This window comes from Thamnophis elegans, chromosome 3, assembly GCF_009769535.1.
Source record: "Thamnophis elegans isolate rThaEle1 chromosome 3, rThaEle1.pri, whole genome shotgun sequence".
Taxonomy (NCBI): domain Eukaryota; kingdom Metazoa; phylum Chordata; class Lepidosauria; order Squamata; family Colubridae; genus Thamnophis; species Thamnophis elegans.
Window position 1 is genome coordinate 22,904,229 of NC_045543.1, and position 16,443 is coordinate 22,920,671.

The window sequence follows — 16,443 nt, forward strand, 5'->3', positions numbered from 1 at the left end:
ATAACTTTTAATATGCTTCTGCATTAAATTTTCCATTGACACCATACAATTTTATTTTATAATGACACATTTTCAATACAATTTGCATCATTTGTATATTATCAGCAGGTAATTAACATCTAACATTATTAAACTGTACTTAGAAAAGATTGTCCGCAAGCATAATTGAAGTATAAGACGCACCTTTTTTCCTCAAAAAAGAGGCTGAAAATCTGGGTGCTTCTTATACATCGAATATAGCATTTTTTTGCCTCCCGAAGCCCCGCCCCCTTCACCAAAATAGCCGTGCATACCCTTATGGAGACTTTCAGAGAGCTCCTGGGGGCTGGGGAGGGCAGAAATGAGCAAAAAATGGAACGTTTTTTGCCCCCTCAGCCCCAGCAGCACTCTATAAGCCTCCATAAGGCTATGCATGCAATATTTTTGATGAAAAATGGCCCGTTGTTTGATCGTTCCCCCCCCCACAGAGCACTCTGCAAGCTCCCCCCAAGGCTATTCATGCCTTTTTTTTAAAAAAAAAAAAACAGCCCCATTTTTGCAAAAACCGCCCCGGTTTTGGGAGGTTTGCAGAGTGCAAAAACTGTTTTTCCCCCCCTTTTGGAAAGCTCTTAAACTGATTGATGAGAATTACATTGATCAACTGGTATGCCAGCAGAAACAAAGTCTTAGGTGCTGCAGATTGTCAGTGATTTCCTTCTTTAGCATGGATAAATACACTTGGAAACATCTCCCTACCTACTTACTCTCTCTCCCTACCTACCTACTGTATTTCTCTCTCTCTCTCTCCCTCTACCTACCTACCTACCTACCTACCTACTCTCTCTCTCTACCTATCTACTGTATTTTGCTCTCTCTCTATTTCTCTCTATCCATCTACCAACCAACCCACCTACTCTCCCTATCTACTGTATTTCTCTCCCTCTCTCTCTATCCCTCTACCTACCAACCTACTCTCTCTCTCTCCCTACCTATCTACTGTATTTCTCTCCCTCTTTATTTCTCTCTATCCCTCTACCTACCAACCTACCTACTCTCTCTCTCTTCCTACCTATCTACTGTATTTCTTTCTCTCTCGCTATCCCTCTACCTACCTACCTATATACACACTCTCTCTCTCTCTCTCCCTAACTACAAACTGTATTTCTCTCTCTCTCTCTCTCTCTCTCTCTCTCTCTCTCTCTCTCCTTCCCTTTATCTACCTACCTACTTTTTTTTAATCTGCCTCTTCAAAACCTTGGTACCTCTGATACTCTTATACTCTGAAAAATATGGTAATTACCCCCCTCCCTCCCCAAAATATGTTTATCTAAGGCATCTCCACCAAAGATCTAAAAGACCTCTTTTTCATTGCCTTTCCAACCATTTTGGGAATATATTCTGCAAATCTATTATGTATATAGCAGTACAATACCATTTATAAATTAACTTCAAAGAAATCTCTCTAACAAATGTAGAAATGATTCAGAAGGATTATTTCTGCCAAATTCTTTCCCTCATTGGTAGATTCATGTTATTTTTTAAGTCTGCCTCCAAAAGTTATTTAAGAAATTGTTTAGGATGGTTACACAATTATTTTAAGAATGGTATAAATTTTAGAGCAAATTTGTTGAAACACTGGCAAGAAAATGGGAAAGCATCCCATTCATTGATTTTTATAGTTACTCTCAATTCAAGATATATGCAGGAAGAGGGCAAATGGCAAAATAATATCACAATCATATATAAAAGGGGCAGAGATTATGTTGCTGCTCCAGGGCTCGCTTCATCATTTTGCAAAATTATCAGTTTTCCCCAACATTTCTTTTAGTTGTTCAGACTGTATCCCAAAACCTTTTTCATAAATCATAAAAATTCAGAAAATTAACAATATCAGTCTGTAGGTTTATTTATTGTATACTTGTAAGTATAATTGTGCATTGTTTCGTATCTTGCCATATCGTCCAGAGCACAAAGTGGCTTACATGGAGATTTTATCTCATTTTATCTCCACAACATTCACCATGTAATCTATGTTGGACTGAGAGAGTGACCATTCCAACATCACCCAGTGAGTTTTCATGGTTGAGATGGAATTGAACCTGAGGTCCCTGGTCCTGCAACTTAGTTATTATGCAACACTGATAGGGGGAAGCCATGAGGTTTCCCTTGGCAAGAATCTGATAAAAAAATCCCTGCCTTGCATAACCTCAAGAGTATTTCAGAAAGTAATGGATTAGTTGTGGATAAAACATCAGGCTAGAACCCAGGAAACCAGGAACCTTAGGGCATCCAGTCTCTCTCACATCACCTTATGGCAACATAGGATGCCCTAGGCAATGGCAGATCACTTTCATAATCTTAGCTAACAAAACTGAAGAAACCAATCTAGACAATTGCCAAAAGTCAACACTGACTAGAAGGTATTTGAAAAACACAGAATAGTTTCCAAGTCAAATTTTAAGAAGCAAGCAGGACCACACAATAACAGATCTTGACATATCCAAGGTCCAAATCTAAAATGTATTTTATTAAGTGCTTAGTAGCTCCTACTGAGAATGGATTATCGTATAAATGTCTAACCCGAACCAGCATAATTTTCATTAAGTTGAAGAATGTGCTCTCTATTTGACAACAAGTTTGGTTCAAAAAAGTGAAGATGCACCATCAAATTAAACCTACCTGACCAACTCTCCCAGGATGTTTCAAAGCTAAGCCTCCACTGGACACCGCAGCAGCAACATTTCCTTCTTGATCAATAACAACTGCTCCAACAGTGTCCAATGTTTCTGACTCATTTTCCTATACAACAGGAAAACAAAGACATTGAAAAGATATTCTTAAGCAGTTGAGATATTTTTGCAGTTGAAGACATATGGGAGCTTAGAACCAAATAACTATCAGGTCAGGACAGGACTGTTTACTTTTCTTGACCGGATTCTACATGCTCTATATGCAATTATTGAGATCACTCGCTAGTTTTTTTCATCTAAGATATGAAGTTTATTTACAAGACAGAAGCTGCCTCACCAACAATAGCTCTAGTCGGGAATTTTTTTTTACCAACTTGTTTTGAATAAAACTTTAATAATGAAACACCTCTAATGATTTTCTTCCTTTGAATAAGCAAAATAAGACAGTGCTTTATTCAAAATGTATATAAGTCCCCAGGTTAAAAATGTCCCAATTTAAGGATATCTTATAGCACAATTGTATGTAGCAAAATTCCAGATAAATACACAATGATTCAAATTAAATTCACAATAGTACGTCTATGTTAGTTTAATACTCTTCCGGCCTACATACAAATTCAACCTAAGGGTTTGGGAATGGAACTTGTTCTTAAACTGGGGGTTACCTGTAGTGTGAAGATAACTTATTCAATACCTTTTATAACATTAACTACATTACAGTGGCATTTCAAGAGTAATGTTTTAAAAACCACAAAAAATGCACAAAAATATCTGCTAGTAGTGACTAGAATTGAAATAACCAAAATTGTTATTCTTTTTCTAATGCCGCCTTTTTTTCTCTTTTGGATACTGTTTGCTGTCTCTTATTTTTTACATACCAGGGTACCAGGGATGAGATAGATAAGAGTGGTTTGGATTAATCATTACCAAAACGCTTTCAGAATCAGGCTCAAGAGCAAATGAAATTAAATCATGGGCTACAAATTACCCAGTCCTGAAATGTTTTTTTAATGAAATGTAAGCTCTATTGGACTCAAATGGAACTTATGGCTCAATGCAGATGCAGATAGGACAACAATGAAAGAGGTGTTTTTTACAATTCATCCCTAAGTATCCTTACTTAGGATTACGTTTTTCTGAATATACATTCACTGATAACTGAACAAGATACCTAGAACTGAAATAAGATACCTAGGGTTGTATCTTATTTTATCCTTGTTTTAAGACTACTCCGAAATCTGATATAATCAAATACATTTGTTTTTAAAGTAATTATTTTTGGAAGCTACAGCTTTTGGCAAAAACAAACACTAGAGTTCCAACCATCATTTTACTAATTATTTATCAGCTGGACTTTCAAGGGATCTTCTGCCAGAACTTCCCATTACAAGCGAGCACTGCACATGAGTTTCCCATCCAAATTAATATAGTGGAAAGAGTTGTATATATGCTTCCTTGTAATGAAGATTAAAGCCCTTAGAACAAAGGCACGCTAAGAAGCAACTGAAGGCCATCATAAATCCTCTTTCATCTGAATTACTTTGGTTCCAAGAAAGAATAAAAGCTGTAAACCTAGTTCACCCCATTTTGCCACGCAGAAGCTCAAATAAGTTATGGAAAACAAAGTGTTTATTATGAAAGCATATGAGAAGCAATGATAGACCATTTTGGACAACCGAAGCCCCTATTGATCTTGTCGCCTTCAAACTCTTGCTTTGCAAGTCTTCTAGCTTTCTCATTAAAATGCCAAATTTCAAAATGCCAAATTTTCCACTCCTAAACTAGCATTATAACCAATCTACCATAATGTCTTTCATTTCAAAGTTTTTTTTTTCAAAAGCATTTTCATCATTGAATTCTAAAAAAAATAAAATTTTCCTATCCCGATATTAAAAATCACCCCATGGACACCAAGTGGAACACCACTTGTACACAAGTGGAAACTAAAAATAAATAGATCTAATACTAAAGAACTAAGCAAAAATAGAGGAGAGGCTTGTATTTCTAATAATCGAACATATCAAAAGGAACCATAGTCTATATATTCCTAAGATTCCCAAATTTCAGGAGCTGAAGCAAGGAGGGCAATAAGAATACTCTAATCCACACACACGAAAAATGTCCACAGCTGTTAAACTGCAACCCTTCAGTAGAACTTCAGCATCCTGAAGACGAGTATCTAATGGCACTGTTTTTAAACCTCCTGCAGCCATTCAATACTGTGCCAAACCTTGGGCTATTATGATTTTTAAAATCATACTGATTTAATGGCCTAATACAATTATTAAATTTAATTTAGGTCAATTATTACATTTAATACTTAAACTTTCCAATTCGTGAATATAGATGTATCAATCCATCAACAGCTCTTACATTCAAAATTCCTGTAAAATTGTCCCCTAATCCTCCAAAGTGTTCAACATTTATTTCCTATCCATTCCAATGACATCACTAACCATGGTTCTTGCCGTTCTCACACCTTGTTCTAACTCTTTTTTTTTAAATGAACACAAAAAAACAAAAACACAAAACACAAAACCATCTTCCATTACAAACTGTAGAAAGTGTGATGGTTAGTTACAAAAACTTCCATGCGTCCCTTCCACAGACATCACCTATAATTCATATCGAATCACATATTTTTAAATCAAGTATGCAGTATTTATATACATTACTTTCATCATACCTCAGCCTTCATTTGACTGTAATTGTTTTTACATCCTTTTATATGAAATATTCCAATTTAAAGCAAAACCACATAATGGCATTCCATTAACTCCTCCCAACATCCTACAATAAAATTGCATCTTTATAACATGTTCTAAATAAAAAATTGATTATGTTTAATTTCTAAACTTTCTTTCATAGTCTCCATTTGCAATTTATATAGAATTTCCTCTTAACAAACCAATACATATATATGTATTATTATTATCATCAATCATTTATTTAACTATAACCATTATCACTTCATTTTATACATAATACTCTAAATTTAACTAAATTTTACTTAATTTTTATTATCAGCTTTCATTACATCAACCTGTATCTTTCCAGTAATAGTGCAATCTTATGTCTCTTGCCTTTTGTAGCATTAGCATTCTGATTAATTTCTTGGTAAGTCTTATATACACTTCTCTTTGCAAGTTATTGTTCATTTCATTTCTTATGTAAACTCGAAATCGTCCATTTGCTTCTTCAATCAGCTTATCTTTAGTTATCACTCGTGCTTCTGATAAAGTTTCTCTCCTTACTTCCATCAATTTTTCTCTTTTCTTCTTCTGTACTTTGAAGTCTGGGATAGAGTTCCAGTCCATCTATCTCCCCTTACAATATTCCACTCTTTTCACTTCCAGCCAGGCTCAGTTTACTATCAATATCAACATTTTTTTTTGTTTCTTTGCTTATTTTTTCCTTCAATTTTTAGAACTCTTGTCCTCCACTTTTTCCATTTGATAAACATCCTCAATTTTTCCATCAAATTTTACTGTGCTGCGTTCTATATTCGCAAATCTCTTCTCAATTTTTTCTGTTACTGCTAAGATCTTTTGAATTCCAAACATAATCATTTGCAATGTTAACGTTTCTTTTTCTTGTTGCGCCATTTTCCAATTTGTAAATACTGCCACTATAACATTCGAAGCTTTTTGTTAGATTTGAAGCGAGTTCATTTATAATCTTTCAGTCAAGGTCTGTCCTCTCTCCACTCTGGCTATTGAAAGAGTTCTCGAAGAGCACCTGTATAAACAATCTGTCCTCTTCCCACTATCACTCACAGTAAACAAGCTGAGAGACCTTGAAGTGTAAAACAAATGATCAAAGGGAAGAAAAAAACCCCCAATATTTCCAACCTCCAGACTCCAAGTGGCAGTGTTACTTCCTTTCCTTCTATTGTTACAGACCTCTTTGTATTTCTTTTAATATCTTCTTTATAATACAAACTTACAGAGAAAAGAAAAAAAACCTTCTTAAATGGAGGAAAAAAACCATCCAGTCCAGCATTGTAAAAATAAAGGAAAAAATTCTTAATCCATTGGTATATAAAAAGAAATAAAAAGTAGTAGAAGAAAAACTAATCCAGTCAGTTTAAAAAATAGGAAATATTTGCAAAAGTTCCATCCATGAAAAAAGATTTTTAAAAACAAGGATAACACACTGTCTAACGCAGCTTAATTTCACCGCTTACTTTCTTTTTTCAAATTTAATTTAACTTTGATATTTTTGGGTAATCTCTTGTCTAATAATAAAATTTCCTCACCAAACGGTACACTTTCTCTTTCCGCTTTCCTCCTGTTCCGGAGCTGTCCCAACTTCAGCAGCTTCAGTGGCTGCGATTCTATCGCCGGCAAGAAGAGGTTCTCCTGGATCAATCAGGGACTTTGTTATGTCCCTGAGATCAGTAGAACGTACTCTTCCCTGTCACCATCTCTGCGGGACGGTTTATGTCCAAAAGAACTGTCCAGCAACAAAAGTATCAACTGCGATCCTGGAGCTCCAAGATTGCACGTTGTGTCATCGCAACGCTAGCTCCTCCTTTTCACCTTGTTCTAACTCTTTATATAAAAATACAATGGATCTCAAGAATAGAAAGTAAAAACCATTCTAAAATTAGCAGTCAGAAATACATTGTCTGCAAAATAACATTTAAAAGATATGTATATTTATACACATGCCCATCATGTATTTTCCATGTCAACATCTAAATAAGGGAGGCCAACCTGATGATTTAGATTTGGAATCCCCATGATTGGAACTCATGGAGATCCTGGCGGGCAGGACACATTCAATAGCAAAAAGTAAATTTTGTTCATTCCTCTCTCGCAGAGCAGCCCTGCAATGACTAAAAAAATGTTCTGGAGGTATTAAAGATTCTAAAATTGGGGGGGAAGTTAAGGAACAGAGGCAAAAGGCATCTTTGGGAGCCACTGCTTCCACTGCCTGAACTAGTCCCTTTGGTTTTTGGAAGTGGTTTCCCATTGGTTGCTTCCTAGGGCTGAGAGAAGTGATGGGTCCAACGTCACACAGGTATTTTGGTGCACAAGGAAGGACCTAAAGTTATGGTCTCCTGATTTCTAGTCTGGTGTTCCAGCCACTATACCAAACCGTCTCTCTCTGGAATCTCATTTCTTTCAACAGTGCAATGCAATTTCCTCAACAGTAGCGGGAACTAAGCTACATTTCCGCAAAGTGAAGCAATTATTCCTTTTACAGAGGAATAATTCTGTTCCTTCCTCATATAAATTAAAGGGGAGGAAGAGGGAAAAATTTGTTGAGCTAAGAAATCACTTGTATTTCAACAGCCATAAAACTTAACCCACTCACTATAAAACTCACTGTACATTACTTGTTATAAACTGCTCAAGTAAAACAATCCAGATTTTCATTTAGTTATGCAGCATAGAGATATGACTAGAGTGTTGTTCTCTATCAACTTCAACATCTGGCATCAAACCACAAAAGAGGTGAAAATGCTATCAAGAACATTTTCTTGGCACAGTTACAGAAGGGGCTTGCATCACTTTCTGGGATGGCTTCTCAACTCTCCGACTCCAGAAATAATGATATTATTATGAAACAAAAAGGTGACATATACAAAGCATAGTTGGAAGTACTTTATAAAGCAGGTGTCTCAAACATCTGACCCTATGTGGGTCACATCTGGATCACTGAGGTCTTTTGGTCTTTTAAGACCAAAACCCATCCAGAATCCATCCTGCCTCATTGTCTTGTCACATGTTCAGGTGCCATACGAGCCCATGATGACTGTGCTGGTGAACAGAACACTCCCTGTGATATCACCATTGGTCTGTGCTAGCTGTCTATAGCTTTGAAAGTAAAGCAACATATAAATGAGATATGGGAAAACAAACAAGTGGGGGTTTGCAACCAGGGCAATGCAGCATTTTACTGTATTGTAAGCAACATAGTTTTGCTTTTAGCAACAATTACTGTCCTTTAGTTTTTCTACTGTTTGTAAAAATACATTTTAATTATTAATAAAAATAATATTTATTGTATTTTGCATATGTTCAAATACTGCCCACTAATTAGCTCATTTTATGCAATATGGTCCCCAGATTCGTTTGAATTTCAAACTCTTGGTATAAGGTATCAGACCAGAATCTTGAGACATGTCAAATATATTGGCATTGCAGCCCTACATAGAACTCAAATTTTATAGCATTTCTCAATTCAGTTGTGAAGGTGGCATTCTCCCATTCAATGTTATAACACTTGAAATCTCAAATAACAGGTTGATAAGCTCATGTTCTGGCATATTGGAAGCATTGACTTGCCCTTTATAATATGAAATTATACCATTATCAACCTTCCTGTAAATACTTTTAAGGATCTTTGTTTTCTTTAAGATATTTTTTTAAAAAACCCAAAACAAATACCTGAATAATATGTAAACTTTTTCTCTGAATCAACTTCCCCACAAAAGGAGATAACAAAGCAATGTGTTTCGCAGATGTTCTCTGCACATCTTTAATTCTTCCTGGCAAAATACGTTCAATATATATTCAAAAGCTATGTTCAGCAACAAGAAAATCAGGCTGCTGAAATTATTCTTAGGAAACAAATGTCAACCTGCCTTTTGACTAGAGGACTATTCTGGATCAGTCAATGCTAATTAAATGCCCAGACATGTTTACCTACCTGATATTTAAGGTTTCAGCCCTTTCCAGATCCACAGAATATGCTTTAAACTGAGAAATTTTCATCAAAATCTTAAACTGGAGAAAATGTCTCAACAGATATTTATCTTTTCATTTTGCATTTGTCATGCACATTCTGAAAAAGTGAAAATAATAAAATATATCATCAAGCTATAATGGTGCAATAGACTTGCTCTCAGATAAAATAGTGGCTTGGATTCAAATGTGTGTGTAATGATAGCTCAGTAAAATCAATGATACTTAAAATTAATCACAATGGCTTTTAAATCATTTATGGTTAAAGTGCATGTTTTTTTTAATGGATCTAATCACACACACGATTTTTTCACTTCTCCATCTCTTACTCAAATTTAGGTATGTGCACACATGCAGGCAAGCACACACACATATATCACAATATTCACTGTCAAGATTAATAGTATTATGCAGAGTGCAAAGGGTTGATAAGAGAAAATATTGTTAAATTTAAATACTGATATAGATTGTCACAGCTGGTATCTTTTGGGCAGCGTTGGACTTCAGAATTTAGTGACCGTGGACTAGACAATAGATTTCATGATGTTTCCTACTGAGTAAAAAGAGTACTGGTCAGTACTGACCTATTTTGGTTAATACGTTACAAGCATAACTAAAGTTCAGTGTAATCCCAAACTAGATATCTAAGGTAGGAACTATTTTGGAAACCAACATATTGTTATCTGTAATTTACCAGTTGTAAACAGGGAACATACTAACACAGGTATAAGAATATAAGGGAGTTCATTCCACATATTACAGAATGTAGACCTGTGTCCAGGTATGCAAGGACTTTTCATAAATCTGACCAATTGTTCCTCAAATAAAAACTCCAAATAAACATTAATCAGAAGACTCAAGTTTATGAAAAAGCCACATACTTAAGAACAAACATGAACACATCACATTGGTTTCAGTTAATTGAGCTGTTAACGTTTGAACTTTGTAAAGTATTAAGAATGACTAACATCTTTTTCCACAGATACTGACCTTTTCACTTGTTTGTCGTCTTTTCTTCAGCTGAAAAAGATTTGTTTCTACTTTTTCAGCCAGCTCTAGTTTCCTCTTGTTCCTTTTAAAAGCCGCTAAGCTAAGCCCTGTAAAATATTTAATAGCGTTTACATTTCTGAAGAACTAAAGCTATTAACTTTAATAAATTCTTCTGTCTTTTACCCAACAAACTCAAGCATATATCCAGCATCTGCCTATTGATCAAAATGTTACTTAACTAGCAATACAATCTTAGACAATTTTAACCGAAAGAGACATCGCCTTCAGACAATCAGAAAAGAAGAAAATGTGATCCTGATATATGTAATTTCATAAAATTAGAACATGAACAGTGCCATAGTTGATACACTTAAGAAAATAGAAGTTAATTAAGCGATAATAACCACAATCTCAAATGCAATGAAAAGAACTGTTTAGCAAGACTCTGAATTCTTCTTCTCCAGCCTTCATAGTTTGAAATAGTAAATGGATGCTCTCAAAGACAATCTCTAATAACTCTTTCAGAACTAGTTATGGACATTTATCTGCATGTTGCAATTTCAATGGGGCACTTAAGAAATTGTTACTTTCACTAGACATAAGGTTTGCCTGTCAATTTTTAAGGATCTGAATTGCTACCTTGCCCGCTTTAGAGAAACCTTTTCCAGTCTAAAATTATCATGTGTACATGCCATGGCAATCTTTTCTCAAGTATTTCTCTCCTATCAAAAACCAAAGAAATTCAGCTAGGAGCCATAAGCAGTCTACCACTTAGACACTGAAGACATGCATCATTAGGGGGTGCCTTGAGATCAGTGGAGACTTTTCAAAGTCTTCTTTATTATTGAATAAGAGTGTTTGATCTTTTCTCTCAACACTTTGTTTTTTTCGTCACAAATATCTAGGTCAGGGGTGTCAAATTCGATTTCATTGAGGGCCGCGTCAGGGTTGTGTTTAACCTGGGGGTTTGGAGAATGGGTGTGGCCAGCTTGACGTCACTCATTGAGGCTCCATTTTCGGCTGGGGCAGCCTCCTACAACCCTCTGCCAGTGTAAAAGGAATCCAGGGAGCTCCGTTTCACTGGCAGAGGCACCGCAGGCTGATCCTTTGCTGTTTCCAGAGTAACCCCGTGGGCCAGGCCTAAGGATCCCGTGAGCCAGATCCAGCTTGCGGGCCTTGAGTTTGACACCCCTAATCTAGGTGGACAATCCTGTGTAGTCTTTTTGAGTCAGCATCTTGTGGTGTTAATAAAATCCTTAAAATGCAATTTCCATGAATTGTGACAAACTTAATATTTTTAATTTATATGAATAGCTGCTCCCTATAACTTATCTATTTTCCCAAGCAATCAAACCACACTGCAGTTTTATGCAACTTTCAGTAACAGTCATCAATCTGTAATATCTATAAACCATGAAACTTAAATGACTTTAAGAACATTCCCTTCCCCATGTCATTCCATCAAAGAATGATTCTCTGGATAAGAGACTTGCTGTTTAAACTCAGGTATTCACTGACAGTTTCATTGATATAAACAAGTCAAACATTTTATTCTATAATAAATAGAACAATTTGGAAAATTGCTTTTTTCTTTGGTGAAAAATAAACACCATCACATAAAATCTTTGTAGTGAGATAAAAACCTACTATTTCACTACAGAATATAGAACTTTATGTCTTGATTAGTTCAACAGAATCATACTGCAATTTTTTTCCAAGATCCTCAAGTCAAATTAACGTCAGCTTCAGTATGCCCTTAGATGATATGTTTTCTTTTAGTTTTTGAATGCTGCAATTTCTGGTGCCAATTCATCCTAATCTATCCTTTTGCACACTATCTGTACTATATAAAGGAAGAGGTGCATTGCTAGCCAATTCTAGTTCTTATATCAGTACCGTAATTGATGAGAAAGGAAATAAGCTCCTGATGTTCTCAACAGAGTTACTAAGTGGTCCTTTAAGAGTAGTGCCTAGGTACATACAGTATATAGATTTGACATCTGGGCCAATTGCAACTTTGAATCTTATGCCTTTTTCCTTGTCATGGAGCTTGCTATACCTAGTGGGAACACATTTTAGCTTGAGGAGTTGTGTAAACAATTACTTTGCCTCAGGAAATTGATCAAGAAATTCTCTGAACAGATTTCCATCTTGTTTCAGCTGCTTTTCTACCAAGGCTGGCTATCTTGTAATATTGCTCCCAGCCTCAGGTGCCAAATACACAGAGCTTAACTCATTTGAAGAGGAGGTGTCATCTTCTCTGCACTCTACTCAACAAAAAATTGGCTATCTGCTAGGGTGCCACTTCTATTTTTCTAGATGCCACTATATTGGGATTTCTCATTATTTACCCACCCAGCTGCCAGACAGACTTTAATACATTGTAGGAAAAAGGTGAGGTGAACCATATCTTCTGTCTTAGCTTTCCTATATAGATCATCACAGTCTACATGGAGAGGGGAAAAAAATGAAAGGTTGGCACAAGCTTTGAGAGGACTAGAATTCAGCACTTTCCTATTTTGGGTTAAAGCGGGCGTGTCAAACTGGCAGCCCACAGGCCAGATGCATCACATGCAGGCCATGCCCACCCCAGCTCTGTGAAGGGGGAAAACGTCATGATAAGGCACATGACGGCAACGTGACACTGCGAGTTTGACACTCATGGCTTGAAGAAAAACAGTGACCTCTAATTTTGTCCCAGATTGAGTTTAAAGGTTCTGCCAATGCAGCCTGCAACTGCTATTTCTTCTATATACTTGATCTTTCTTTCAGTGCTATTTTCCAAAATTCTACTTGAAATAATATATACGTTTCTGTGTTCCTCTACCTTCAATACACTCAACTGAATAAATGTTAAGAAATGCAATTCAGATTTATTTTATCTGCAGTATACTGAAATCTTTGATAACAGAAGAAATTTAATTATAAATTTAACAACGTTAGAAATCGTGAATGATCACCCTGCCTATTTTATTAACAGCATTCAAACAATTATACTTCTAGAGTTGTGGAATATAACCATTTAAAGTATCTTAGAAAATTAAGTGCAACCACAGAAAAGGGGGCATATCTAATCCTCAGTACAGCAGTCCAATTCTGATCAATCATAGAGCACCCCCTGGCAGTCATTTTTGGTGTATGCTGAAAAGGCTCTGAAGATGAAATAATATGAAATTCTTTAAAAGGAAATGGGGAAAATAGAAAACACTATATATGACAATTACTTTACAATTAATGCAATAAAAATATTTTTATCACAACCATAAACTCATAATGTGTCTGTACCAAGACTTAAATACTTTAAGGTAATGTATAATGGTACATTTCAGTAGGTTGGCTCCAAAATGACAAGATTCCAATCTCAAAACTGTTTTGCTGCAGCAAACCAGAAAATGATTCTTGATTCAAGAAATATCTCATTCCATTTAAAGTGAAAAGACAGGGAAGATGCAATCTAATGCAAGAAACATTTTCAAACACACCCTTATTTTTCTCTTCTCTTATACAATTACCATGATGTAAGGAGATAAAGTGAAAAGATCACATAATGACATAAAGTTATGAATAAAGTTATAAGAGAAAATTAAGCTAATATCCATTTATGCCGAAAGCTGTGGGTATAGTTAAATACTTTTGAGATGGGACATTCTACAATTAAAATATTTTTAAATATTTAGAAAATATGCAGTTATAAATTAGAAATACATTCTATATCAATTTAAAAATAGTTATATATATGGTTTAAATAAATTATACAAATTATATACAAATAAATCATCATTATTATTGTTGTTGAAAGTTAGAATTTCCCAAACATAAATAGCAATTGCACTTTTAATAATATCAAACAAAATATTTATTTTGCAGTAGTTGTAACCTGTCTCATCCCAAAGGGCTCTAAATTGTATATAAGATCAAACAAATTTAATGAAGACAAGTTATTTAATCTTCATACCTGCAGCGTTTTAAAGATCTATAACATACAACTGTAAAGTTTACATGGTTTTTTTTCTTTCTATTCTTGCAAGCCCATTATTTTCAAACACTTTGAAAAGTATGTTCTATATTATCCATAATTTAACTTCAAGCTGAATAAATCACCACTTCTACTCAAATGCCATCAGTGATCATTGTAATAATTGATTACTCATTAAATATATATACCGCCAAAACTCTCAAAGACTCTGGGCAAGTAACCATCATTAAAAACACTAAAAGTAATAAAATAAAAAACAACAAAATGGCGAGATAACAAATCCAAATGGAAACAAAGAGAAAGAAGAAAAGGAGGTTTTGCTCACGCTCACCAAAGCCCGGTGTGAAAAGCCAGAGCTTCAGAACTCTTCAAATTACCAGTTCTGTGGGGCTTTTTGGATCTCAGAGGAATTTCACTCCAGGACACAGGTGCTACTACAAAAGTGGCTTCCAGAGTGCAGAAAAATGGCATTGTTTAATTGAAAGAACCTGGAGCACAAATCAACTCTGCCAGATCAAATTGGCCATACTATCAGGTAGATACTATGGCAGACAAGCAGTCCATCAAATAACCAGTTTCTATGTTATGTAGGCCTTTATAGGTAGCAATCAGCATCTCGAATTTTAATATTCAAAAACTTCCTTATGAATATCACTATAATGGCTTTGAAATAATAGTTATGATGCAATTTCCCTTAAAAAAGAGGCTGGTGTGACTGTCCATTGGTACGAATAGTACCTAAAAAAATCCATTTCACTGGTTTCCAAATGTCCCTTTAATACTTTCAATAGTAATTTCTAATAAAAAAATACTCACTTGTTGCCATGACGCCTGGAGGACAGGCCGATATCCCATGATCCACTGCCCATCTGAAGGCTCCATCAGCAACTAAGAAACTACAAAATAGGAGAGAACAAACAAGTGGCTGGGAGAAGACAATCTGACAGGAAATATTTTCATAACTTTCACTATAATGGAAACTATTTAGTAAAATTATTCTAATTAAGTCAAAGCAGGAAACGACAGGAAGCACAATATTCTTTACAGCGTTAAATGATGCACAATCTCATCCTATACAGGATTATTTGAGAAGTAATCTGATTATCACTGGTATCTATTCTTTTTAATATTTCCACAATCTAAGCCACATTTTTGAATCTGTGAAGAAATACTAAGGTCCAAAATACTTAATTGATATGCAAATTAAATTTTATTAATGTTGAATAGAGCAGCTTTCACATGCCTTGGCTTCCTGCTTTCCAAAAACCTTTAAATAAGATCTTTACTGATGTTCCCAGAAAATCTAGGAACTCAATGCTTACAGTCATTCCCTGTTACTACCAAGGCGTTGATAAAGCAGATGGATTTCAGGTTTTTCACATGCTATAGTAAAATAGCTGGCATTTTTTAAGATTTTCTATAATGCAGCCTCATTCGAATTGGATATTCAGAAAAAAAATCTTCATACTTAGAATACCTCTGTAGAAAATAGACATAGTTATAATTTATGTTCAATTGTTTATGAAAATTAAAACAGTTTAAAAATATTATTTCCAAAATAAAAATTATCATGACCATATCCACTTCAATCTCAAAACCAGCCAATTCTTGAAACGTGTTTTGCTTTGAACTTGGAACATTCAAAGAGCCTTTTCGAGTGTTCCAAGCTCAAAACAACATATACATTCCAAGAGTTTTGTTCCAAGATAAAATATGCTAATTTAAAATGTTTAAATCTGCCAAATTTGTTGCTTGTAAAGGAGTCTATGCTGACTTTCTGCACTAAAATTACAGAGAGAAATGACCAATGAATTGAGTATTTTTTTAAATGTTACGGGAAGGAATACAGAAAATACAATTTCTGTCTGCCCGGATGGCTCTGTTTATCTCCAAGCCAAAATTTGTTACCTAAACAGAAGATGACTGAAATTGTAGCTATTTCACCTTGTTAAAATGTTGAGTAAACACCACAAGTTCTGAAAAGATTCTGGAATATGGATTGATTTTTTTTCCTGAAAGGAATTGTTAATGTTTATTCAATCTCAATTTAAATAAGTTACTTTGATCATGTTTGGGTAACTGTCATCCATTTGGTTTTGGGCCGTAGGGTGTG

At 35.1% G+C, this 16,443-nt stretch overlaps 1 protein-coding gene across 3 annotated transcripts in view; it reads right to left on the bottom strand.

The window, feature by feature from the left end:
* Positions 1–16,443, bottom strand: part of TASP1 (taspase 1) — a 46,288-nt gene that overhangs the window by 19,380 nt on the left and 10,465 nt on the right. For all 3 annotated transcript variants that reach the window (XM_032213569.1, XM_032213570.1, XM_032213568.1), the window contains exons 7-9: positions 15,147–15,226; positions 10,355–10,461; positions 2,659–2,778 (exon numbers count right to left, since the gene is read on the bottom strand). In XM_032213569.1, the coding sequence (XP_032069460.1) occupies positions 2,659–2,778; positions 10,355–10,461; positions 15,147–15,226 (307 nt within the window). The remainder of the gene's footprint in view (positions 1–2,658; positions 2,779–10,354; positions 10,462–15,146; positions 15,227–16,443) is intronic.